Below are 25074 nucleotides of genomic sequence, written 5' to 3'. Positions count from 1 at the left end.
AGAGACCTTATCTGTACAGACAGCTGTTTTAACTGGTGTTGGAGCAAACCCCATTTACAAACTATATGCAGATATACAAGTAAAAATGACAGAAATATATAAATATATTTTTATAATATTTAAATTTAATATTTTTATACACTTTTATTTTATACTTCTTAGTAGTAATATGAATCTACCAGAAAATTATTACCTATATAATTAAGTAATTACAACTGCTCCTTAAAAATATTTTTAGCCTTTTCAAAAATGTTCGTGATAAAGTAATTGTTAACTTTTGTTTGTAAATGTCAAAATATTTTAAAATTATTAAATTAACCCAAAATACCTTTCTATTATATCACGAACTAGTGCGATAATTTACAAATAGTTTCGTTTTGATATTTAAATAGAAATACTAAAACTTGGTTTACGTGCTTTCGTGATGTAGACTTATTTCAATCACACGAATTAGATAAAGGAAAAGAAAAACAAAACATCTTATTTACTTTTTATTCAATAAGTTTCCACAATAAATAAATAACTATTGATCCTCGATAATTATATAATATTAGTGATGGGCTAGAATATGTCCTTGAGCGGGTGCAGCGTGTTTGGTGGGGGCAGAGTTGCTGACCACAGCGTTGAAACCGTTGTGTGCATCGGCGGTGTATTGGACTGTGCGCACTGAGCCGTCAGCTTCGAGCAGAGAGTACTCGCCGTGCACAGCGTCACCGTCGCGGCTCTCGTGCTGAGACTTATTGTCGCCGGTGTGACCGTCGGCTACGGAGTATGAGAAGTCGTATTTGGGGTGAGCGTATTCCTCCTCATGGGCAGATACGATTCTGTGTGCGGGGGCAGCGTAGTGAGCAACAGGAGCAGCAGCGTAGTGAGCTACAGGTGCAGCAGCGTAGTGAGCCACAGGTGCAGCAGCGTAGTGGGCTACAGGTGCAGCAGCGTAGTGGGCTACAGGTGCAGCAGCGTAATGTACACTTGGTGATTGAGCAACAGCACCATTATGTTGGTCATGACGCTGAATGCTTTGTGATGATACGGCGGCGGCAGAAGAGTAGTGTACTGGGGAAGCTTGATATGCTACAGGTGTCGTGTGATATGCTACTGGTGCAGCGTGGTAGGCTACAGGTGCTGCATGGTATGCAATTGGGGCAGCAGCGATGGCATGATTCTGCTCATGACGGACAATGCTTTGTGACGAAACAGCAGCTGCTGATGAATAGTGAGGTTCTGGCAAGAGACCTGCTGCAGCCACCGCCAACACAGCGCTCAAAGCAAAAATCTGCAAATAATTTTGACATTATAAAAACCTCAAACGGTTAGATATAATCTAAAAAATAACACAATACACTATTTTAAATAAACAATAACTTTTCTTTCCTTCGTACATAATTAATTCCATACTCACTTTAGAGAACATATTGATTTGTATCTTGATCGCAACTGACACATTGGCAGTAATGACTTTCGCTTATATAGTGATTTTAAATATCAAAAGGTCATCAAGATATAACTGGGTCCTAGTGATGTCATGAAAATATGGAACAGAACTTTCGCTTTCTGTTCAAAAAAATTTACAACACCCTTTAGAAGGTCAAAAATTATTTACTTTTAAGTAGATTTATTATAAAATAGTACGAAATTGAAAAAAATAAATTTAATTGACATTATAAATTTTGTTGTTATCCAGAACTTTGTGTATAGATTAAAAAAGTAACAGCCTTTGAATATACTAGGCGAAGGGTTCCTCTCCTTTTGAGGAGAAGACACGGACTTTAGAGCTTTGCTCCGTGAGGATTAGTATATACAAATATGACACATTCATCATCATCATCATATGACACATGCAGGTCTCCTCACAATTTACCGCCGAGCAAGAGATGAATTATGAACAGAAATTAAACACAAAACACTCAGTGGCGTTTGCCAAGCTTATAATCTTTGATATTCTCTTAACATACACATGTTCTATCAACGAGTCAACAGGAACAGGCTTCGCTCTTTCTTAATTTTAGCTCAATGCGTTTTACCTCTTAACATATTCGATAAAAACATATTATATACAAGTTAAAAATAATGAATGCGTAAAATGTAAATATTTTCTATTATAGTTAATTCCGTCTCGATGTGCTACATAAGGCAAATGTAAATGAGTTTGTAATATATTATTATTTGAAATAAGATATAAAATATAATTATAATAAAAAAATATATAATTCATAATAAAAAAAAATATTATAATTATGTAATTATAAAATAAAATAAGTATATCTACATTTTGCAAGAACATAAAGTGCTTAAAGAAAGATTGACTTTAATTTCTGTCTTTGTCTCATATATCTCTCATATGCAAAATACCATTTCCATTTTAGTGAATCGCCACATCTTTTTCAACTTGATCTTCATATCTGGATTGTTTTTTTAAGTTTAAGCTAATTCTATAATCTATGAACTTACTTTTGTGACCTGACCACGGGAAACGATACAGAATATTTACGCGTTTCGAACGATATCTTGCAAATGAAACCTATGTTTGGAAATGTACCAAGCATGCCACGGGCAATGGCGACCCTCGGCGCGAACTACTAATTGCTGCGCGAATCACACGAGCGCTTGCGACACGACGGGCAAAGAAATATTCTAGAAATTAAATTCGATTAGTCGTACTTGCCGCTAAATAATGGTTATAAAAATTCTCCATAAGTTAATTCAAAAAATTAAATTTTCAACTTAAATTTTTATGTCATATTGTTAATTTTCAATTTATTTTCGTTTTTAATGGTAAAGCAAAGCCGAGATGGCCCGGTGGTAAGAACGCGTGAATCTTAACCGATGATCGTGGGTTCAAACCCGGGCAGGCACCACTGAATTTTCGTGTGCTTAATTTGTGATTATAATTCATCTCGTGCTTCACGGTGAAGGAAAACATCGTGAGGAAACTTGCATGTGTCTAATTTCACTGAAATTTTGCCACATGTGAATTCTACCAACCCGCATTGGAGCAGCGTGGTGGAATAAGCTCCAAACCTTCTCCTCAAAAAGAGGAGAGGAGGCCTTTAGCCCAGCAGTGGGACATTCACAGGCTGTTACGGTTTCGTTTTTAATTATATTTTACTTTTCCTTATTAGGATTTTGTCGAGACAACGTTGTTATACATAATTTATCCTACTCAGTCTATAAAAGACGCGCCGCAATCGCAACTTGGCTGACAACCCGTGGCTTGAAAACCAAGCCGCGCGAATTAGCGCTTGCACCGCCGTTCCTGTGTTGCGTTTATTATTATTTTTAATTAAATACGAAAAATAGGGACGGAAAAACATACTTAGTCATCATGCTCTTATATGATATTAATTATTCGGTAAAATATATATATGTTAGAGTACGTGTTAAAAATAGGTTAATAAATATTTTACCGATGTGTATGATATTTTATTACGTGCAAGATACACACAGATAATTTAATTGTAAATAATTAATTTCTTGATAAATGAAAAATAACTGACTTTCGTATTGGTTATTTTATTAACATTTCCAATAGGCAGAGGTAGCTTTACGTTTAACTAATCTCTTAAAAGGACGACTCTAAAGAGACCAAAGTTCTTATAAAAACCTACTTGAATAAAGTACACTTTATACGACTTTATGATGATGAGCTTGATGATATTTCCCATCGGCAATGTTGCAACGAACAGTCCAACTTATATTAGATATTAAGATTAATTTAACATCCTCAAAAATTGATTTTTTAAGTATAAAACAAAGACTAATAACTAATAAATTAATACTGGCTATCGTTAAAATATGATTCAATGTCGAATTCAATCCAAATTATATATTTGTATAATTTAAATTTATTTGTTTAACTTTTTAGAATACACTATATTATTTATGTACTGTATAACGTAGGCATTATATTAATTTCATGCTTTGTATTTGCGTATTGTAATTTGTGTAATTACAAATTTTATATTCTATGAACTCAGTACCACACTACTATTGTCAATCTTCTTGTGAAGTTATTTATTTTTCTATCTATTGTACTAATAAAAATAAAGGCAAATGAAAGTCTTGTTCCTTTATATTCTTTTCTTATATTCTAAATCGATTTAAATAAATATTTACAATTATTTTGACAAGACACAGAAATAACTGAATTGGTAACTAATAAAATTCGTAGGTTGACTTATTTAATGATGAGCGAGAATATGTGCTGGGGCAAGAGTGGCGTGTTTGGCGGGAATGGAGTTGCTGACCACTGCGTTGAATCCATTGTGTGCATCAGCGGTATATTGGACTGTACGCACAGAGCCATCAGCTTCGAGCAGAGAGTACTCGCCGTGCACGGCGTCACCGTCGCGGCTCTCGTGCTGAGACTTGTTGTCGCCAGTGTGACCGTCGGCTACGGAGTATGAGAAGTCGTAATTAGGATGAGCGTATTCCTCTTCATGAGCGGACACGAGTGTGTGTGCGGGAGCAGCATAGTGGGCTACAGGTGCAGGGGCGTAGTGAGCAACGGGTGCAGTAGCGTAGTGGGCCACAGGAGTAGCAGCGTAGTGAGAAACAGCGGCAAATGGTTGATCATGGCGTTGAATGCTTTGTGAAGACACTGCTGCGGCGGAAGAGTAGTGTACTGGAGAAGCCTGGTAGGCTACAGGAGTGGCATGATAGGCGATAGGAGCAGCAGCTACACTATGCTGATCATGGTGCAAAATGTTCTGGGATGAAACTGCAGCTGCAGAAGAGTAATGAGATTGGGGCAAAAGACCAGCCGTAGTCACTGCCAATACAGCGCTCAAAGTGAAAATCTGTAAATTAGAACACACATTGTTATAATATATCTAAAATTATTATTTCTTTATTTTATAGAATTTAATAAACAGTTTTTTACATAAAAAAATTTATATCATATAGCATTACAACTATTTAGAAATAATATGTAATTAACGCTTACTTTGGAGAACATTTTGTTTGATTTATTGAACACGACTTATAACTTCCCTTTAAAGAAATCACTTATATAGTAATTTTATTTTGGTCATGGTAAGGTCAACTGGGTAAACTGGATACAAGTGTTGTTATAAGTGATTGTACTTTTTTCCATTCTTAATTATTTTTATATATTAATATGTATTTAACAAGCCGATTGGCGTGGTTGGTAGATACTTGCCTATCACGCCGAAGGTTGTGGGTTCGATTTCCACCCAGGACAGACATTTGAGTGCATGAACATGTCTGTTTGTCCTGAGTCTGGGTGTAATTATCTATATAAGCATGTGTTTACTAAAGAAAAGTAGCATATGTAGTATATCAGTTGTCTGGTTCCCATAGTACAAGCTCTTAATTTGGGATCAGGCGGCCGTGTGTGAACAATGTCCAAGGATATTATGATTATTATTTAAAATCGTAACATGTAGTTATTAATGGTATTACATGTATTATTTAGTTTTAAAAGGTATTATAAATAAGATTATATACATATATCGCCGTGACAACTTGCCCGGACTATAACAACCGCTAAATTTCACCGTCAAATAATTATTCGTCAAGGTTAAATAATTGTATAATAAAATGTCAAACTAAGTCAATCGTAACTAATTACGTTGTTTTAATAAATAAGAAATTTATTAAAACAATGCTCGGGCTTTCGAAACTTACGGAGCTCTTTTTAAAATCACTGAATAGAAGGATATATTGACAATCAATTGGCGATTTTTATACTATTACTACTACATTATTTGTAAGTTTGAGCGACCATCCTGATGAAAATGATAATTGTGGCGAAGGGCTATCTTGACGTCATTCTTTTTAAAAATTACCTCAGGATTAATACTAATAATTTTAATCAAATATTTTTAAATCAAACAATGTATTCATTATTTAATTAAAAACCTAGCTAGTAATCAGTATATATATTTGAAACATTATTTTTAATTAATGATACATTAACGGATGCTTTTACTGAGTTAGTTACGTATTAAGGAAGTGAAATATCTACTAATGGCAGCCAGGAAAGATTAAATTGTTGGATGTAACGCAGTTTCCTGTGCCTAAATAATGTGCTATTATATGCTTAAATTTATTACTTTGTGAAGTTATTATAGAAAGTTTATTTAAAATTATATATTTCATATGCGAATTAACGGTTTTATTGAAAAACAAGTATGGCCATTACAGAATATTTAGAGAAGACCATCAAAATTTATGGTTTTTTAAAATGAATATGGAGTAAAATAAAAAAATCGTACAGTTTAATTAATAAAATAAATAAATATTTATTTTATTAATTAAATTGATAAATATTATTATATATCAATATAATGTGTGTTAAAGTGTGCGTTGTGCCTATACTAATTATCTATAACATAATTAGTATAGGCACAACGCACACTTTAACACACACTTGGTAGTAGGAAGCTGCGGCATAAGAGAGCGTCATGCTGTTTGCGGTCACAGCATAGGAGCCAATCTTACCTCTAAGTCGCGCTAATAGCAATTTCACATCAAAAACCCTTGCTTAGGGTAGCTTTATAGTTTTGAACAACCTATAATCAGATTACGAGGCAACAATCATCCCATAATCAATTTTTTCGGAGGAGGAGGACGAAGCAAGATTTAAGGTAAGCTTCTTTCAAATCTCGTACGGTAACATGATCGTAGGGTTTTTAAAACCAAATTTGGTCTAGCGAGCCACATTAGAGCTCATGCTAGAAATAACAATTAATTTCTAGGGTCGCCGTCATCGAAATCGATGAGGAGGAATATATATATCATTTATTATATATGTCATTCCTTCCGACGATTGATTCAAAATTGACATTGTAATCACATAAAATATACTACGAGCTGTTTTACACTAGACATACATACATATAATATAGAAGAGTTAAATTATATTAGGTCTGTTCACGCATCATGCCCAGATAACGAAAAAAATTTTTTATCAATAAAATTAACATTTTATTAACTTATAGTTATTGCCAGTACAAAAAGTTTAAATTATTATAATTAATTACGTATGGCGACATTGTACATTTTTATTGTTTTATATTGTTACCTGTATGTTGTACGAAATAAAAACTTATACTAAATTGCAAGTAATGAGTTTCACTAAAGAAATTTCATTTCTTGAGCGTAAACAAGGTCCTTACAAATAAAATTAGCGTTTTGTCGTACTGACCACTTTGATCTGAAATATCTCCTCTTCGGTTAAGAATTCCAAATTCAAATTAATTAATTCATTGAGCTGGTACATTTGAGTTTTGAAAACAGTCACTCATTTGTTTTTTCCCTTATTACTGCACAATGGAAAACATGAAATATTGTATATTTTTCGAGTTCTACCGTGGCACCAGTGCTGCAGAAACAGCTCGAAGGATTAATGATGTGTACGACGCTGGTGTCGCAAAAGAAAGCACGGTACATTTTTGGTTTCAACGTTTTCGTTCTGGAAATTTCGACCTTCAGAACCAACCCCGTGGACGGCCAGCGACCAAAGTGGAAAATGAAGAATTAAAGGCTATTGTGGAAGCGGATCCATCACAAAGCACTTCAGAGATCTGCAGGCTTCAGGGTAAGTGATAAAACTGTATTAATCCACTTGAAGCAAATCGGGAAAGTAAAACGGAACAAAATTCCGATTTTGTGTATGTTGTGTGTCATATAAAAGGGCGTACATGTTCTTTTTAAACATTATTATAGTATGCAGTGAACGTTTCGTTCAGCAAGTACAAATTATTATAAGAATTATAAACTAATTTTAGCTGACATGCGATTGTATGTATAACGTTTTCAAAATAGTATTTGAAACAGTTCTGGTGAGTTGGAAAAGAAACTTATGAACTTATGAGAAGGCTACCTCCTCGGAATTTTTGTTTATATCTGAGTTGTCTCTTTGGTAATAATTTAGATATTATACCTGTTACTAGCTAATAAATATTAGCGGTTTTCTACTTTGTTAAAATCAGTATAACAAATGTTTGTAGTTTTAACTAATATTATTATACTATCCGATTATTAAAACAAAAGTATTTAATACGTTTGATTTATTTTTTGTCATTAATAGTTAACTTATATTCAGGCGACATAATAAATATCTAATGACTTAGTACATTACATTTAATCAATGATGAGCGAGGATATGTCCTTGAGCAGGCGCAGCGTGTCTGGAAGGTGCGGAGTTGCTGACCACGGCGTTGAAACCATTGTGTGCATCAGCGGTATAATGGACTGTGCGCACAGAGCCATCAGCTTCGAGCAGAGAGTATTCGCCGTGCACGGCGTCACCGTCGCGGCTCTCGTGTTGAGACTTGTTGTCGCCAGTATGACCGTCGGCTACGGAGTATGAGAAGTCGTATTTAGGGTGAGCGTATTCCTCTTCATGGGCGGACACAAGTCTGTGTGCGGGAGCAGCATAGTGGGCTACGGGTGTAGCAGCGTAGTGGGCAACGGGTGCAGCAGCGTAGTGGGCAACGGGTGCAGCAGCGTAGTGGGCAACGGGTGCAGCAGCGTAGTGGCCAATGGGTGCCGCGTAATGGGATACGGGGGCAGCGTAATGTGCAACCGGAGCAACGGCGACAGCGTGAGGTTGATCATGACGCTGGATACTTTGTGAAGATACAGCTGCTGCAGAAGAGTAGTGCACTGGAGATGTATGATAGGCAACAGGAGCAGTGTGGTATGCAATAGGTGCAGCGTGGTAGGCAACCGGGGCAGCTGCAGCAGCGTGGTTTTCGTCGTGACGCACTATACTTTGTGACGAAACAGCAGCAGCTGAAGAATGTTGAGCTTGGGGCAGGAGACCAGCCGCAGCCACCGCCAACACAGCACTCAAAGCTAATATCTATAACATAAGAAACGATTACTTTAAATTAACTAACGTAAAAATTGATTTGATCATTATTGACTGAAGTATTATTTTTACAATTCTTACTTTGGAGAACATATTTCTTTATTTCTAGAACACAAGTGATGTATTACTGTTTTTAAAATGTGCTTATATAGTAAACATTTCTTATGATACAGTAAGGTCAACTGGCTAAAACTGCATTTTAGTGTCAAAGTGGTATTGAATACTTTTACTTTCTTTTTGTACTTTTATAGTCTTATTTTAATAAAATATTTTAATCATGACTGTACAAATAAATTGGCTAAAAAACGAGCACACTTCACAGTTCCGTAGTGATTTAATTTGCAATTACAAAATAATGTTTTCTGATAATTTAGTAGATATCTTTTTAGAAGACCACAGTAGCAGGACAACCTTACTAAGTTGTCATGTTACATTACATGTCACATTTGCACACATTTTTATAAAGAAAAAAATGAATTGTACAATTCCAATCCATCCCAAAAAAAATCCCAAGGTTCCACTTTAATAAAAAATGAAATTATAAAACTTGAACTTGAATGGATTTCTTGCTTTATACGGACCTCTTAAATTAATTAGGCGTTATACATACATATTAATATTACAAAGGTAATAATTATTGAATATTAAATACATAAGTTTATATTATATTCATAAATATCGATAAAATTATTGTTATAACGTTTAATTAAATTCATATCATCAGTTTTTTTTTTTTATAGAATAGGAAGGTGGACGAGCTTATAGGCCACCTGATGGTAAGTGGTCACCAACGCCCTTAGACATTGGCATTGTAAGAAATGTCAAGCATTCCTTACATAGCCAATTCGCCACCAACCTTAGGAACTAAGATTTTATGTCCCTTGTACCTGTAATTACACTGGCTCACTCACCCTTCGAACTGGAACACAAAAATATCAAGTACTGCTTTTTTGCGGTAGAATATCTGATGAGTGGGTGGTACCCACCCAGACGAGCTTGCACAAAGCCCTACCACCAGTAGTATTATAAGATTATTTGAAGTATAATTAGTTTTACACGAGTGTAAGAAATGAGTAAAAGCACTCTCCTGTCATCGGTAGAGGCAATATAACGAGGTGTTATATTTTTAATTAAAGTTTTTGCAATATTACTAATTATGTCAAAGAAAGTTTACTATTTTTTATAGTAAATAGAAGACAAGCGTCTTATATTATTCTCTGAATGTTACTTATTTACGTCACTAAAAATTATATAGCTTTGTGCCCATCTGGGTATGTAAATGAACTATTCTACCTCTGAACATTAACATTTATTTCTATTGCTGTTTTCTAATTTTATGAGATAGTGAGGCTGCTGTTATTACATGAACTTTATTAACTCTTAGATCCCACAACTGACATATTGTCATTGAAAGAAGGGGTTTATAGTTCTTGATGTATAATTTTGTAATTACCTAGTAGTAGGGCTTTGTGCAGGCCTTCGTGCAGGCCTTTGGTGTCTGATGAATGTCTGATGAGTGGGTGGTACCCACCATTCTGCCGCTAAGCAGCAATACTTAGTATTGTTGGTTTCCGGTTTAAATGATGAGTGAGTCAGTGTAACTATAGGTACAATCTCAGTTCCCATGGTTGGTGGCGCATTGGCAATGTAAGGAATATTTATTATTTCTTACATCACTAATGTCTATGTGCGGTGGTGACCACTTATTATCAAGTGTCCCAGTTGTTCGTCCGCATGTCTATAAAATAAAAAAATGGCTCAAAATGTGCGTGTCCTGTTGCAAATAAATTGCACATTTATTTGATAAATAAATTAAAACAGAGTGAATCACGATTTTATATTTTTAACGATAAAAGAGCAAGCACTACGCCACATCATATCCTAGGTGCTCAAAAAAGGGGCTGATTGTTTTTTATTTTCTAATTTGCTTTTACTTATTTGAATTCAATAACACGCTAAATACGCACGATAAAATATAAAACACAAGCCTACGGTTTAGGTTATTGTTAAATCATTAAAACATTATTCTAAAACGAATGTATGTAAATAGTAATTATATTAACTACAACATGTGCAGTATAGTTTAAACACTATACGATGGGAAAAAGCTTCGAATACGGCCATATTGCAACTCTTTACAATTGATTGTTCATGTGAATTATGTGACGGAATTAGATAGTAGGCATGATTTACGTATTGCTTAAAAAAAACTTACTTTTTAATTTACGTAATGGTCCGGATGCACTCGGACTTAATTGCGCATTCCAGTTTGCGCAGTCTGATGAAATAAATATATATTTTTTGTATGTATCATAATATCGATGTTAAAATAATTTACAAAATTTAGAAGCAATTTTATTTTCTTTAATTATAGCAAGTTTGCCGAAAAATAATTTGATATTTTCATATTTATTAATTTTTTATTATAGGTAAGCATACAAGCCTTACCTTACCTTACTCTTACCGTACCTTTTGACATCGGCGCCTTAAGAAATTCTAATAATCCCTTACAATGCCAATGCAATGCGTCATCAACCTTGGGAGCTAAGATGTTATATCACTCGTGCCTGTAGTTACTATGGTTCACTCACCCTTATAACAGAAACACAACTATACTAAGTATGTTTTGGCGGTAGAATACATGATGAGTATCTAAACAGACAGGCTTGCTCAAAGCCCTAACACCAAGTACCTTTCCCACACTTTATATATTTATAATAAGTAAACTTCAGCATTTTTATTATTAATACATTTTATACAATAGCTTTTACGAATACAATTTTTACAAATATTTTGTATGCATACCCTTTAGTTTTTACATTAGTTTAGTTACCTGGTATAAACAAATTAAAAATACTTTTAATTTAAGCCTGTCATTTTAATATCACAAATGTGTATAAAATTATACAATTAGTCAGTTAAGTATAGGAAAGCCAAACTATCTATAGGCAATAATTGTCAAATATTGATCTTTTTGTTTTAAGTTATCGTTTATATGATTTTATTTTATAAATGTCTATAACACGAAATTTAACAAGCTATTCATATTTTTAATTTAATTTATAGCAGACTGTTTTAATTGCTTGAAACTTTTAAAGTAAATTGAATATTAAATTTACTTTGATAATATTAAAAACAAAATTTGTTAGTTGGTATAATTATTCTAAATCAAATTTAATTAGTTTATGCAAAAAGTAAAAATTACATTTGAATTCTGTTAGCAGCGCCACCTGTGAACAAACTATATTAAAATAATGTTTGCTCATATTATATTTTTTTATTTGTTGTGTAAAATAAATCATCTCAAACTATGTTAAATTCAATAAAATGTCTATTACTAATATAAAATTATATTTCAACGTACTGAATTACCGCAAAGTAATTCAGTTCGTCTGTTTTAAAATAAGTTTTAGTTGCTAATAATGCGAAGGTTGTTTTAAATCGATTGGCAGGCTAGAAAACGCAGAGGACGTAATTGAATCACTAGAATTATAAAAGGGCGGTACTGTGTAGTTGCGTCAAAATAAGCTTATGGAGATGAATGTGTATGTTTATTCATTTTGATGGACTCTAAACAAGAATACTCTGGAGTAGCACCGACATGTACCTATACTTCGGTCAAATCTTTGGTACATTATATTTAAAAAAAAAATCAAAATTTTGATAATACAAGTAAACGAATAAAATCTTTGACTCAAAATTAATTTAAAAAAATCCAGTCTTAAAAACTTCCGACAATATCAAACGATTAATTAAGAAAAAGAGGTCAATTAAAATTGTACTTATAATTTTATTCGTATTTTTTTTATTTCAAATAAATACCAACTAATTTACATATTATCATGTAGACTGATTAATGATGAGAAAGAATATGTGCTGGGGCAAGAGTGGCGTGTTTGGCGGGGGCGGAGTTACTGACCACAGCATTGAAACCGTTGTGTGCATCGGTGGTGTATTGGACTGTGCGCACAGAGCCGTCAGCTTCGAGCAAAGAGTACTCGCCGTGCACGGCGTCACTTCGCCCTTAGACATTGGCATTATAAGAAATGTCAACCATAGCTTACATAGCCAATGCGCCACCAACCTTGGGAACTAAGATTTCTACTCAACCCGAACCAAAATTTTCTGTTAAAAAACATGTCACTGAGCCCAACACGACTTGGCATTTATAGAATAAGATAGCTTAATATATTATCGTAATAACATACTTTGCAGAACATATTGCTTAATTTCCAAAACACAACTGATACAGTGTGGTTAATTGTTGGCCCTTATAAAGTAATATTATTATGGTCACAGTAAGGTCAACTGGCCGTAATTGGAGTAAAAGTGTTGTAACATTAATATAATATTGTGCTTTCATATACAAAAATACTAATATCGTCCTTCTTCAATCAATAGATTAGCTCTTAAATCACATTTAACGTTTAACTAACTAATCAGATATCGAAAGAATGAAGGTGTTAATTTTAACAATAGTTGATTTTTTTTTAAATATATTTACAAATGTCAGAATAAATACGTTCCTCTTTATTTGATGATATGATTAAGTACGTGATTATTTTAATTTGTTTTTATGAGGATTATATATTTAACTGTAAAAATTACATAAATGGCGGTAGGACTTTTTACAAACCCGTCTGGGTTGGATCTATAATTTATAAATAACGCTAAAAGGTATTACTTAGTACCGTTATGTTCTGGTTAGAAAGGCGTGGACAAAGGGGACAAGGGACATAAATTTCGGTCCCTATGGTTGGTTACACATTGGCGACTAATTAATATTTCTTACAGCGCCAATGTGTGTGGTGAACATCAGTTGGCCATTTGCAATTCCGCTATTCCGCCAACTCTTATTATAAATAAAAAAAATCCTTCGAGCAAATAGACACATTATTAAAAAAAAATCCTAGTCTCTAATTATATTATGTATAATATATTTAAATCAAGCAATTATCTACATGAATTTAAAATTGAGTCTTTTCTGTTAATTCAAAATAACAAATATCACCGCGATGCAATCAATTATATGACTTTCATTAGAATCCGTCTAGACGTTCGAAAGTAAGTAGATAAATATCAATACGAAGCACTTTCACATTTATAATATTAGAAAAATAAAATTTCAATAGCGACGTAGGCCCAGTTGCTTGTTGGTATCAGCCCTCTTTAAATCCAGGATCGGACAAATAAAAATTAATTTAAACCGACACATTCCTGCGGTTTCCTCATTATGTTTTTGGTTAGCCGTGCATGCAAGGTTAGGTTAGTTGCAAATATTTAATTTAGCAGATGAAAAACTGAACCTACGACGTATTTATTGATATTAAATTCAAACAGGTATTCAGAGTATACATAATAAATTATTAAGTTCACGTGTGACAATCTGGATTGTGGATTATAATATAATTTGTTTTATATGTTGAAAAAGTTACATCCTTTGCGCTTCCCTTTCTTTGAGACGATTTTACTTTTAATAAGTATATATATACACTTCTTATACACCATAAATAGGCTCTTTAATTCAATTTTCGACAACTCAAAAATATAAAATTGACACATACCTAAAACATTATTTATTCATGTATGTTTCTTCCTTATGTTTTCTCTAGAAATGCGCTAGTAGAAATAAGTTATTTGCTATTTAATAAAAAAATCATTAAAGCTGTGACCAAATAAAAGTTATTATTATATTCTGACAAGGGATTATCATTAAAAACCCAAAACTTGCAAATCTCTTGGTTCTTCTCCTTACTCTCTCTGGTAGTCTATAATCACCATCATCATAAAAGATAATGGTTGAGGATTAGAATCAAGTCGTGGGAGAATAATGACTGCATCAGAGTTTGCGCGTACACTTGAAAACTAACGATCTTACTTCTAAACGTTGCTTTGCAGCTGTTTAGTTAAACACTAGATTTTTTTATTTTATATTACAGATTTGACATTTGAAAGAAAAAGACATAACGTTGTTTACTTAATCACATTGTAAGCAATATTTGTAAAAAAATGTAGTATAACATATCCTTCAAAGAAAAGCAACCATAACCGAAATCAGTCACATGAAAATATAAAATATTCATTCAAGTTTCCAAATTGTAATAACCATAATTACTACCTATTATATATTTTATAACAAATAAATCGTGCAAGCATGAGATATAAAATCTACTAACATTGACTTTTCATTGAATCTTAACAATACAAAGTATTGATGTTTGGCAATAAAGTCCAATTCGATTGTACCTACCACAGCAAGTTTGTATAATATCTTACCAACCATACAAAATCATATAAATAGTTATGATAATATACTTTTCCATCACAATGATGAAGCTGAATTGGTTGCTCGATCGATTAATATATTTTGGATTTAATTCATAAAAAACAAAAGTACATCTTTATAGATTAAGGCAGGGTCAATATATATAAATAGACAAAATAGACATGTATAAATAGACAAAATATTCAAGAGAAAGTTTTTTATTTCGTATTTAAAAAACACGTTAATAATTAATAAATAACTACTTAATTAATCAGTTGATTTAATCAATGGTGTGCGAGAATATGGGCTGGCGCATGAGTAGCGTGTTTGGCGGGGGCAGAGTTGCTGACCACAGCGTTAAAACCGTTGTGTGCATCGGCGGTGTATTGGACTGTGCGCACAGAGCCGTCAGCTTCGAGCACGGAGTACTCGCCGTGCACGGCGTCACCGTCGCGGCTCTCATGCTGAGACTTGTTGTCGCCAGTGTGACCGTCGGCTACGGAGTATGAGAAGTCGTATTTGGGGTGAGCGTATTCCTCCTCATGGGCAGATACGACATTGTGTGCTGGAGCGGCATAGTGTGCAACGGGAGCAGCAGCATAATGAGCTACAGGTGCAGCAGCATAGTGAGCTACAGGTGCAGCAGCGTAGTGAGCTACAGGTGTTGCAGCGTAGTGAGCTACAGGTGTTGCAGCGTAGTGGGCAACAGTGGCTTGAGGTTGATCGTGACGTTGAATGCTTTGCGAAGATACAGCCGCGGCGGAAGAGTAATGGACGGGAGAAGCCTGGTAGGCCACAGGTGAAGCGTGGTATGCAACAGGTGTAGCGTGGTACGCTACAGGTGCGGCGGCCACAGCGTGAGGCTGGTCATGACGCACAATGCTTTGTGATGAGACAGCAGCAGCTGAGGAGTAGTGAGGCTCAGCCAAGAGTCCAGCTGCAGCCACCGCCAAAACAGCGCTCAAAGATAGTACCTATAAGAAATTTAAAATTTATTAATTATCCTTTAATGTATACACACTATTAACAATCCTTTTCATATCATTTTTTTTTAATTCATTAAACACAATATTTTAATTTTAACCCGTTTAAAAACCCACTATAAGAATATTGTCACGATTTAACTTTTTTCCATCGTTAAGTAACACTTACTTTGGTGAACATGATTGCTTTGTATGATGTGTACAACTGATAAATTTTATGTATTAGTGGCCGCTTATATAGTGATCTGATTCGGCGTATGTCAAGGTCAACGAGCTTAAGCTGGATATTTCAGGTTTCATTCAACTATTTCGTTTCATGTTTTGTTCCATGTACTTTCTTATTAAAATCATATGAATTTTTGTATCGTTGATTAGACCAATATGAATATTTTTTACTAGTAGGCATCATATTATTAATTCGCAATATCAATCAAGCATTACTTATACTTTTCTCAAACAGTTTGTTCTTAAATAGTTGTAATGTTTTAAATAACACAAATATTAATTGTTATTGAAAATTAACTATAACAGATATAAGAACCGATTGTAATTTGTCCGGGCAGACCTAAAGTATACTCTCAATTTGGATCTTATGCTTGTTCTCCTTTATAGACATACAAATATAATTTTAAAAATATATAAAAAAGATAAAATCAATATATTTTAGAAATACATATACATATTTGATTTTCGAATATAATAATCAGAACAAGACAAATATTAAGATAAGTCTTACGACTTTAGATACCTACGTCATACGTTAAAACGTAAAATGGTCATATATATTGTGAATGAACAAGATTCATAATTGAATCATATTTTAAACGATAGCCAATTCATTACATTGTTTAGTATATATATCAATAATAATATAACAGCGCTTTGTTTGTGTGTGAAACATTTTATAAAACGAATTAAAGCTTTGTGCACTATCGACACAAAAATCACAATGACAAGTTGGAAACATTCATTGCTTACTTTATTTTATGTATGTTCCTACATTTTTTTAACAAATTATTCTCTCTAATTCCTGCTTCCCCCTTCCTTCTTAAGTCCACGCGAGCTGGTTCTCGATGTCACCGCCTAACTGTGACATCAATTCCATCGCGAACAAAGAAATTTGGCAACTCCTTTCTTTGTCGCACTTCCAAAAAATGGAATTCCTTACCAGCTCACGTGTTCCCCTCCTCTTACAACCCGGGTTCCTTCAAACGAGGCGTGAAGAGGCATCTTGCGGGCCGGCAAGGCGAAGGCGGCTAGTGCAGAACGTTTTTCCCGTCTGTACTGGCCGTCGTCGCGTTTGGACTCTACTACCACTTACCATCAGGTGGAGTAGAGTCATTTGACCTCCCGGCGAATATAAAAAAAAATACAAAACACTAAATAATATAGAAATTATGTTGATATGGATTATCCATAAAAAAAGATTATATTAACGAGCAAATATTTTTTATGCCTGAATACTTACTTCTTTTATTACGAATATAATTAATAAGATACTTTTATTAAGAAGTTCTTGGAGACTATTATTTTTTTAAATAAACATCATTAGTCTTGTTTTAATAATACAACAGCCTAGTTAAGTATGAAGTTAACATGACACCTCGGTCCCCTATTGTTTAACATTTTCATCAATGATATATTGAAAAATTTGCAAAATCCTAACATACTTTTATATGCTGATGATACTAAACTATTTAAAATCATAAAAATAGTGATGACTGCTCAAATTTGTAAAATGATTTAGATATTTTAGTGCAATATTGTTCATCTAACGGACTACATCTTAATTTTGATAAGTGCTGTATAATAACACTCTAGAAAAAAAATCTAATTTTATTTGATTAAACAAATCCTAATCATTTAATTAAGAGGGTAATTGAGGTTAGGGACCTAGGGGTGCTCCTATATTCTAATTTAATATTTGACAGGCATGTGAATAAAATTATCGCAAAAGCTTACAGTATGTTGGGTTTCATATTTCTCCAGGGCAAAAGACTTTAAAAATATCAATACATATAATGTCCTGTATAACTCGTATGTTAGATATAATGTGGAATTTGCTTCAACGGTTTGAAATCCACAATACTCAAAGTATATTATGGCTATCGAAAACGTACATAATAAATTTATTAGAAGATTAACGCGTAAGTTTGGGTCTAATTCTATTAATAAACTTAATATTTTGTCGCTTGAGAAACGCAGGGAATGCGCAGATCAGGTTTTTCTTTACAAAATTGTAAATAATTTTGTCGACTCATTGTACGTAGTCAACAATATTAATATCAAGTGTCCACATTCCATTGCCCATTCAAAACACAGCTTTTATGTTCCTATGTGTAAAACGAATTATGCTAAAAATCGCTTTTTGGTAAGAACAACTGACAATTATAATGAACGTTACACTGATATTGATATCTTTAACGTAAATTTATTTAAGTTCTTAGAAGCATTAAAAAACTGTATTTGTCATTAACATTTTTATCGTATTTTTTTGTTTCGTTGTTCTGCTTTTTTAATTACTTGTTAATACTTTATTTTATATACTTTAATACTTGCAAAATAGGTTAGATTCACTCCATGTTTCAATGTTAAAGTGGAAACTTTGTTGGCTTATGTGAGACTTATTTTGTTATCAAATATTTATGTTTTATTATGCTGTATGTTTCCCGAATAAATAAATAAAAAAAATAATAAATGTATGTTTTCTATTGAAAAAAATACATATTTAAAAACTACATTTTATAACAAAGGAGTACAGATGTAACTATATTTGCATAAACTGAAAGAAAAAGAGTACTCTATATTTGCATAAAAGTTCTATATCCTATCTCTTCAATTAAATTTTTGACTACTCAAAAACTTAAAATTGGCAATTACCTAAAATATTTTTATTTCACGTCACTTTCATCCACTTATGTTTTCTCTAGACATAAGTTGCACATACCCCTAACAGACTTACTTATAAACGTTGCTTAGCAGCTGTTCAGTTGAACGATGATTTTTCTCTTTTTGACATTACTGATTTGGGATTCGAAAGCTGAAGACACAGCATTATTTAATAAATCACATATGTAAGCAATATTTGTAAAAAAATGTAGTATAACATATCTTTCAAAGAAAGGCAACCGTAATCAGTCACATGAAAATATAGTAGTACACTGGTGGTAGGGCTTTGTGCAAGCTCGTCTGGGTAGGTACCACCCACTCATCAGATATTCTACCGCAAAACAGCAATACTTGATATTGTTGGGTTCCGGTTTGAAGGGTGAGTGAGCCAGTGTAATTACAGGCACAAGGGACATAAAATCTTAGTTGCCAAGGTTGGTGGCGCATTGGATATGTAAGCGATGGTTGACATTTCTTACAATGCCAATGTCTAAGAGCGTTGGTGACCACTTACCATCAGGTGGCCCATATGCCTATATATGCATATTCCTATTCTATAAAAAAAAAAAAAATAAATAAAAAAAAAAAAAATATATTCATTCAAGTTTCCAAATTGTAATAACCATAATTACTACCTATTGTATATTTTATTACAAATAAATCGTGCAAGCATGATCTTTTAGTAATTACTACTATTGTTCTTATATTAAAATTCCTTCGACGATAGGCTAAATACGATGTAATGCCCACTGTGATTTAAATTCACTAACATTCACTTTTCATTCAATCTTTGCGATACAAAGTTGATGTTTGGCAATAAATGATAATTCGGTGGTACCTACCACAGCAAGCTTGTATAAAATCTTATCAACCATACAAAATCATATAAATAGTTATGATAATATGCCATCGCAATGATAAAGCTAAATATTGGTTGCTCGATTGATAAATATTTTGTGGTTTAAAATCGTCAAAAACAAAATTACGTCTTTATACAGATTCAGGCAGGTTCAATAAATATAAAAAGACAACATATTATCTTAATTTTTTTTTATTTCATGTTTAAAAAAACACGTTTATAATTAATAAATAACTACTTAATTAATCAGTTGACTAAATCAATGGTGTGCGAGAATATGAGCTGGCGCAAGAGTAGCGTGTTTGGCGGGGGCAGAGTTGCTGACCACAGCGTTGAAACCGTTGTGGGCATCGGCTGTGTATTGGACTGTACGCACAGAACCGTCAGCTTCGAGCAAAGAGTATTCGCCGTGCACGGAGTCACCGTCGCGGCTCTCGTGCTGAGACTTGTTGTCGCCAGTGTGACCGTCGGCTACGGAGTATGAGAAGTCGTATTTGGGGTGAGCGTATTCCTCCTCATGGGCAGATACGATGTTGTGTGCTGAAGCGGCATAGTGAGCAACGGGAGCAGCAGCATAGTGAGCCACAGGTGCAGCAGCGTAGTGAGCTACAGGTGCAGCAGCGTAGTGAGCTACAGGTGCAGCAGCGTAGTGAGCTACAGGTGCAGCAGCGTAGTGAGCTACAGGTGTTGCAGCGTAGTGAGCTACAGGTGTTGCAGCGTAGTGGGCAACAGTGGCTTGAGGTTGATCGTGACGTTGAATGCTTTGCGAAGATACAGCTGCGGTGGAAGAGTAATGGACGGGAGAAGCCTGGTAGGCCACAGGTGAAGCGTGGTATGCAACAGGTGCAGCGTGGTACGCTACAGGTGCGGCGGCCACAGCGTGAGGTTGGTCATGACGCACAATGCTTTGTGATGAGACAGCAGCAGCTGAGGAGTAGTGAGGCTCAGCCAAGAGTCCAGCTGCAGCCACCGCCAAAACAGCGCTCAAAGATAGTACCTATAAGAAAATTAAAATTTATTAATTATCCTTTAATGTATACACACTATTAACAATCCTTTTCATATAATTTTTTTTTTAATTCATTAAACACAGTATTTTAATTTTAACCCGTTTAAAAACCCACTATAAGAATATTGTCACGATTTAACTTTTTTTCCATCGTTAAGTAACACTTACTTTGGTGAACATGATTGCTTTGTATGATGTGTACAACTGATAAATTTTATGTATTAGTGGCCGCTTATATAGTGATCTGATTCGGCGTATGTCAAGGTCAACGAGCTTAAGCTGGATACTTCAGGTTTCATTCAACTATTTCGTTTCATGTTTTGTTCTTAAATAGTTGTAATGTTTTAAATAACACAAATATTAATTGTTATTGAAAATTAACTATAACAGATATAAGAACCGATTGTAATTTGTCCGGGCAGACCTAAAGTATACTCTAAATTTGGATCTTATGTTTGTTCTCCTTTATAAACATACAAAAATAATTTCAAAAATATATAAAAAAGATGAAATCAATATATTTTAGAAATACATATACATATTTGATTTTCGAATATAATAATCAGAACAAGACTAATATTAAGACAAGTCTTACGACTTTAGATACCTACGTCATACGTTATAACGTAAAAAGCTCATATATATTATGAATGAACAAGATTCATAATTGAAACATATTTAAAACGATAGCCAATTCATTACATTGTTTAGTTTATATATATATATATATATTTCAATTTTATATATATATATATATATATATATATATATGTATATGTGTAAGCTAAATTTTATAACAGATGAGTACAAAAGTAACTGACATCTTACTAAGTATATTTGCACAAAAGCTGTATATCCTATCTCTTCAATTCAATATTTGTCAACTCAAAAACCTAAAATTGTCAATTACCTAAAATATTTTTATTTCATATCACTTTCATCCACTTATGTTTTCTGTAGACATAAGTTGCACATACCCCTAACAGACTTACTTATAAGCGTTGCTTAGCAGCTGTTCAGTTGAACGATGATTTTTCTCTTTTTGACATTACTGATTTGAGATTCGAAAGCTGAAGACACAGCATTGTTTAACTAATCACATGGTAAGCAATATTTGTAAGTAAGGTCGTATAACATCTCCTTTAAACAAAGGCAGCCATGACTGAAATGGATCAGGTGATATATTTTATAGAATAAGTAAGCGAACGAGCATATGGGCCACCTGATGATGTGAGTGGTCACCAACGCCCATAGACATTGGCATGGTAAGAAATGTTAACCACCACTTACATCGCCAATGCACCACCAACCTTGAGAACTAAGATTTTATATCCCTTGTGCCTGTAATTACACGGGCTCACTCACCCTTCAAACCGAAACACAACAATACCAAGTACTGCTATTTTGCGGTAGATTATCTGATGAGTGGGACCTATACAGACGGGCTAACATAAAGCTCTACCAAATTAATTCAAGTTTCCAAATTGTTATAACCATAATTACTACCTATTTTATATTTTATTACAAATAAATCGAGCAGGCATGACTTTTTAGTAATTACTACTATTGATTTTATATCAAAATTTTATCAACCATAGGCTAAATCATCTACATCGTGTACTGCCCGCTGTGATTTAAATTCACTAACTTTCACCTTTCAATGGATCTTAACGATACAAATATTAGGGCAGTATTGGTGTTTGGAAGTAAATGATAATGATTCGGTGGCACCTACCACAAAAAGCTTGTATAAAATCTTATCAACCATACAAAATCCTATAAATAGTTATGATAATATGCCATCGCAATGATAAAGCTGAATATTGGTTGCTCGATTGATAAATATTTTTTGGCTTTAATTCGTCAAAAACAAAAATACGTCTTTATACAGATTTAGGCAGGTTCAATATATATAAAAAGACAACATATTCTCTTGAATTTTTTTTATTTCGTATTTAAAAACACGTTAATAATTAATAAATAACTACTTAATTAATCAGTTGACTAAATCAATGGTGTGCGAGAATATGGGCTGGCGCAACAGTAGCGTGTTTGGCGGGGGCAGAGTTGCTAACGACTGCGTTGAAACCGTTGTGTGCATCGGCGGTGTATTGGACTGTGCGCACAGAGCCGTCAGCTTCGAGCAGGGAGTACTCGCCGTGCACGGCGTCACCGTCGCGGCTTTCATGCTGGGACTTGTTGTCGCCAGTGTGACCGTCGGCTACGGAGTATGAGAAGTCGTATTTGGGGTGAGCGTATTCCTCCTCATGGGCAGATACGATGTTGTGTGCTGAAGCGGCATAGTGAGCAACGGGAGCAGCAGCATAGTGAGCTACAGGTGCAGCAGCGTAGTGAGCAACAGGAGCAGCAGCATAGTGAGCTACAGGTGCAGCAGCGTAGTGAGCAACAGGTGCAGCAGCGTAGTGAGCTACAGGCGCAGCAGCGTAGTGGGCAACAGTGGCTTGAGGCTGATCGTGACGTTGAATGCTTTGCGAAGATACAGCCGCGGCGGAAGAGTAATGGACGGGAGAAGCCTGGTAGGCCACAGGTGAAGCGTGGTATGCAACAGGTGCAGCGTGGTACGCTACAGGTGCGGCGGCCACAGCGTGAGGCTGGTCATGACGCACAATGCTTTGTGATGAGACAGCAGCAGCTGAGGAGTAGTGAGGCTCAGCCAAGAGTCCCGCTGCAGCCACCGCCAAAACAGCGCTCAAAGATAGTACCTATAAGAAAATTAAAATTTATTAATTATCCTTTAATGTATACACACTATTAACAATCCTTTTCATATCATTTTTTTTAAATCCATCAAAAACTATATTTTAATTTTAACCTGTTTATAAACCCACTATAAGAATATTGTCACGATTTAACTTTTTTTCATCGTTTAGTAACACTTACTTTGGTGAACATGATTGCTTTGTATGATGTGTACAACTGATACATTTTACATATTAGTGGCCGCTTATATAGTGATCTGATTCGGCGTATGTCAAGGTCAACGGGCTTAAACTGGACACTTAAGGTTTCATTCAAGTATTTCGTTCCATGTTTTGTTCCATGTACTTTCTTATTAAAATTATATGAATTTTTGTATCGTTGATTAGACCAATATGAATATTTTTTACGAGTAGGCATCATATTATTAATTCGCAATATCAAGATCAAGCATTACTAATACTTTTCTCAAACAGTTTGTTCTGAAATAGTTGTAATGTTTTAAATAACAAAAATATTAATTGTTATTGAAAATGTTATAACTATTTAATAACTATAACAGATATAAGAACCGATTGTAATTTGTCCGGGCAGACCTAAAGTATGCTCTAAATTTGGATCTTACGTTTGTTCTCCTTTATAGACATACAAATACAATATTTTAAAATATATTAAAAAAATAGAAATCAATATAATTTAGAAATACGTATACATGTTTGATTTTCGAATCATAATAATTAGAAAAGACGAATATTGAGACAAGTTTTATGACTTAAGATACCTACGTCATACGTTCAAACGTAAAAGCACATATATTTTATGAATGAACAAGATGATTATTCATATTTAAAACGATAGCCAATTCATTATATTATTAATATAGATATATATATATATATATATATATATATATAAATGCGCTTTCATCGTGTGTGAAATATTTTACAAAATTAATTAAAACAGGCAAGCACCACTGAATTTTCATGTGCTTAATTTGTGTGTATAATTCATCTCGTGCTTGAAACCTGCATGTGTCTAATTTCATTGAAATTCCGCCCTATGTGTATTCTACCGACCCGCGTTGGAGAAGCGTGGTGGAATAAGCTCCAAACCTTTTCCTCAAAAGGGAAAGGAGGCCTTAGCCCAGCAGCGGGACATTAACAGGCTGTTACTACTACTATACATTTTTATAATAAATAATATACAAAAATTTATACAAATTGTTAAGTAATAAATAAAGTTGTTAAAGTTGAAGGAAAAATACAAAACTATGCAAAATAAGTTTGAGTTTCTTTGAAATAAAATAAAGTTTTAAGAGGATTTTTCTCAAATGGGAAAATGTTCTCAAATCTTAAAATAGCTGTTCAAGTTTAGCTTAGTTTAGTTTTACCTGTTATCAAATGAAGAAGAATCAAGTATGCGACAATTTGTTTTAATGGCTAATATTATTATAGGAATTATCTTATTATATCCTAAAATCAAATGAGCACGTTTTTAGAATTTTATAAG

General features: G+C 33.9%; 4 protein-coding genes and 1 long non-coding RNA gene across 9 annotated transcripts; 1 reads left to right on the top strand and 4 right to left on the bottom strand.

The window, feature by feature from the left end:
• Positions 1–531: 531 nt before the first annotated feature.
• Positions 532–1414, bottom strand: LOC126768727 (cuticle protein 19-like). Its single transcript, XM_050487003.1, has 3 exons — positions 1403–1414; positions 1072–1276; positions 532–951 (listed from the first exon to the last, which is right to left on the bottom strand). The coding sequence occupies exons 1-3, from the start codon at positions 1412–1414 to the stop codon at positions 551–553; spliced, it is 618 nt and encodes a 205-aa protein (XP_050342960.1). The 3' UTR covers positions 532–550.
• Positions 813–23435, top strand: LOC126768761 (uncharacterized). 5 transcript variants are annotated; one of them, XR_007669265.1, is made up of 3 exons: positions 813–879; positions 20427–20522; positions 23282–23368. It is a non-coding gene; the product is annotated as an uncharacterized LOC126768761 (long non-coding RNA). The 5 variants fall into 5 exon arrangements; XR_007669264.1 differs by having other exon boundaries at positions 23258–23337; XR_007669263.1 differs by having other exon boundaries at positions 23234–23307.
• Positions 4182–8935, bottom strand: LOC126768688 (cuticle protein-like). Its single transcript, XM_050486946.1, has 4 exons — positions 8924–8935; positions 8719–8833; positions 8127–8502; positions 4182–4749 (listed from the first exon to the last, which is right to left on the bottom strand). Exons 1-4 carry the CDS (start codon positions 8933–8935, stop codon positions 4182–4184), a joined length of 1071 nt encoding a protein of 356 aa, XP_050342903.1.
• On the bottom strand, positions 15392–21027 carry LOC126768686 (cuticle protein-like). The gene is made up of 4 exons (XM_050486943.1): positions 21016–21027; positions 20723–20835; positions 20118–20542; positions 15392–15993 (listed from the first exon to the last, which is right to left on the bottom strand). Exons 1-4 carry the CDS (start codon positions 21025–21027, stop codon positions 15392–15394), a joined length of 1152 nt encoding a protein of 383 aa, XP_050342900.1.
• On the bottom strand, positions 22857–23760 carry LOC126768708 (cuticle protein 19-like). Its single transcript, XM_050486979.1, has 2 exons — positions 23749–23760; positions 22857–23570 (listed from the first exon to the last, which is right to left on the bottom strand). The coding sequence occupies exons 1-2, from the start codon at positions 23758–23760 to the stop codon at positions 22857–22859; spliced, it is 726 nt and encodes a 241-aa protein (XP_050342936.1).
• Positions 23761–25074: the final 1314 nt, after the last annotated feature.

Source organism: Nymphalis io, chromosome 5 (assembly GCF_905147045.1).
Source record: "Nymphalis io chromosome 5, ilAglIoxx1.1, whole genome shotgun sequence".
Classification (NCBI taxonomy): Eukaryota; Metazoa; Arthropoda; class Insecta; order Lepidoptera; family Nymphalidae; genus Nymphalis; species Nymphalis io.
This window is presented reverse-complemented; position numbering and strand designations above follow the sequence as displayed.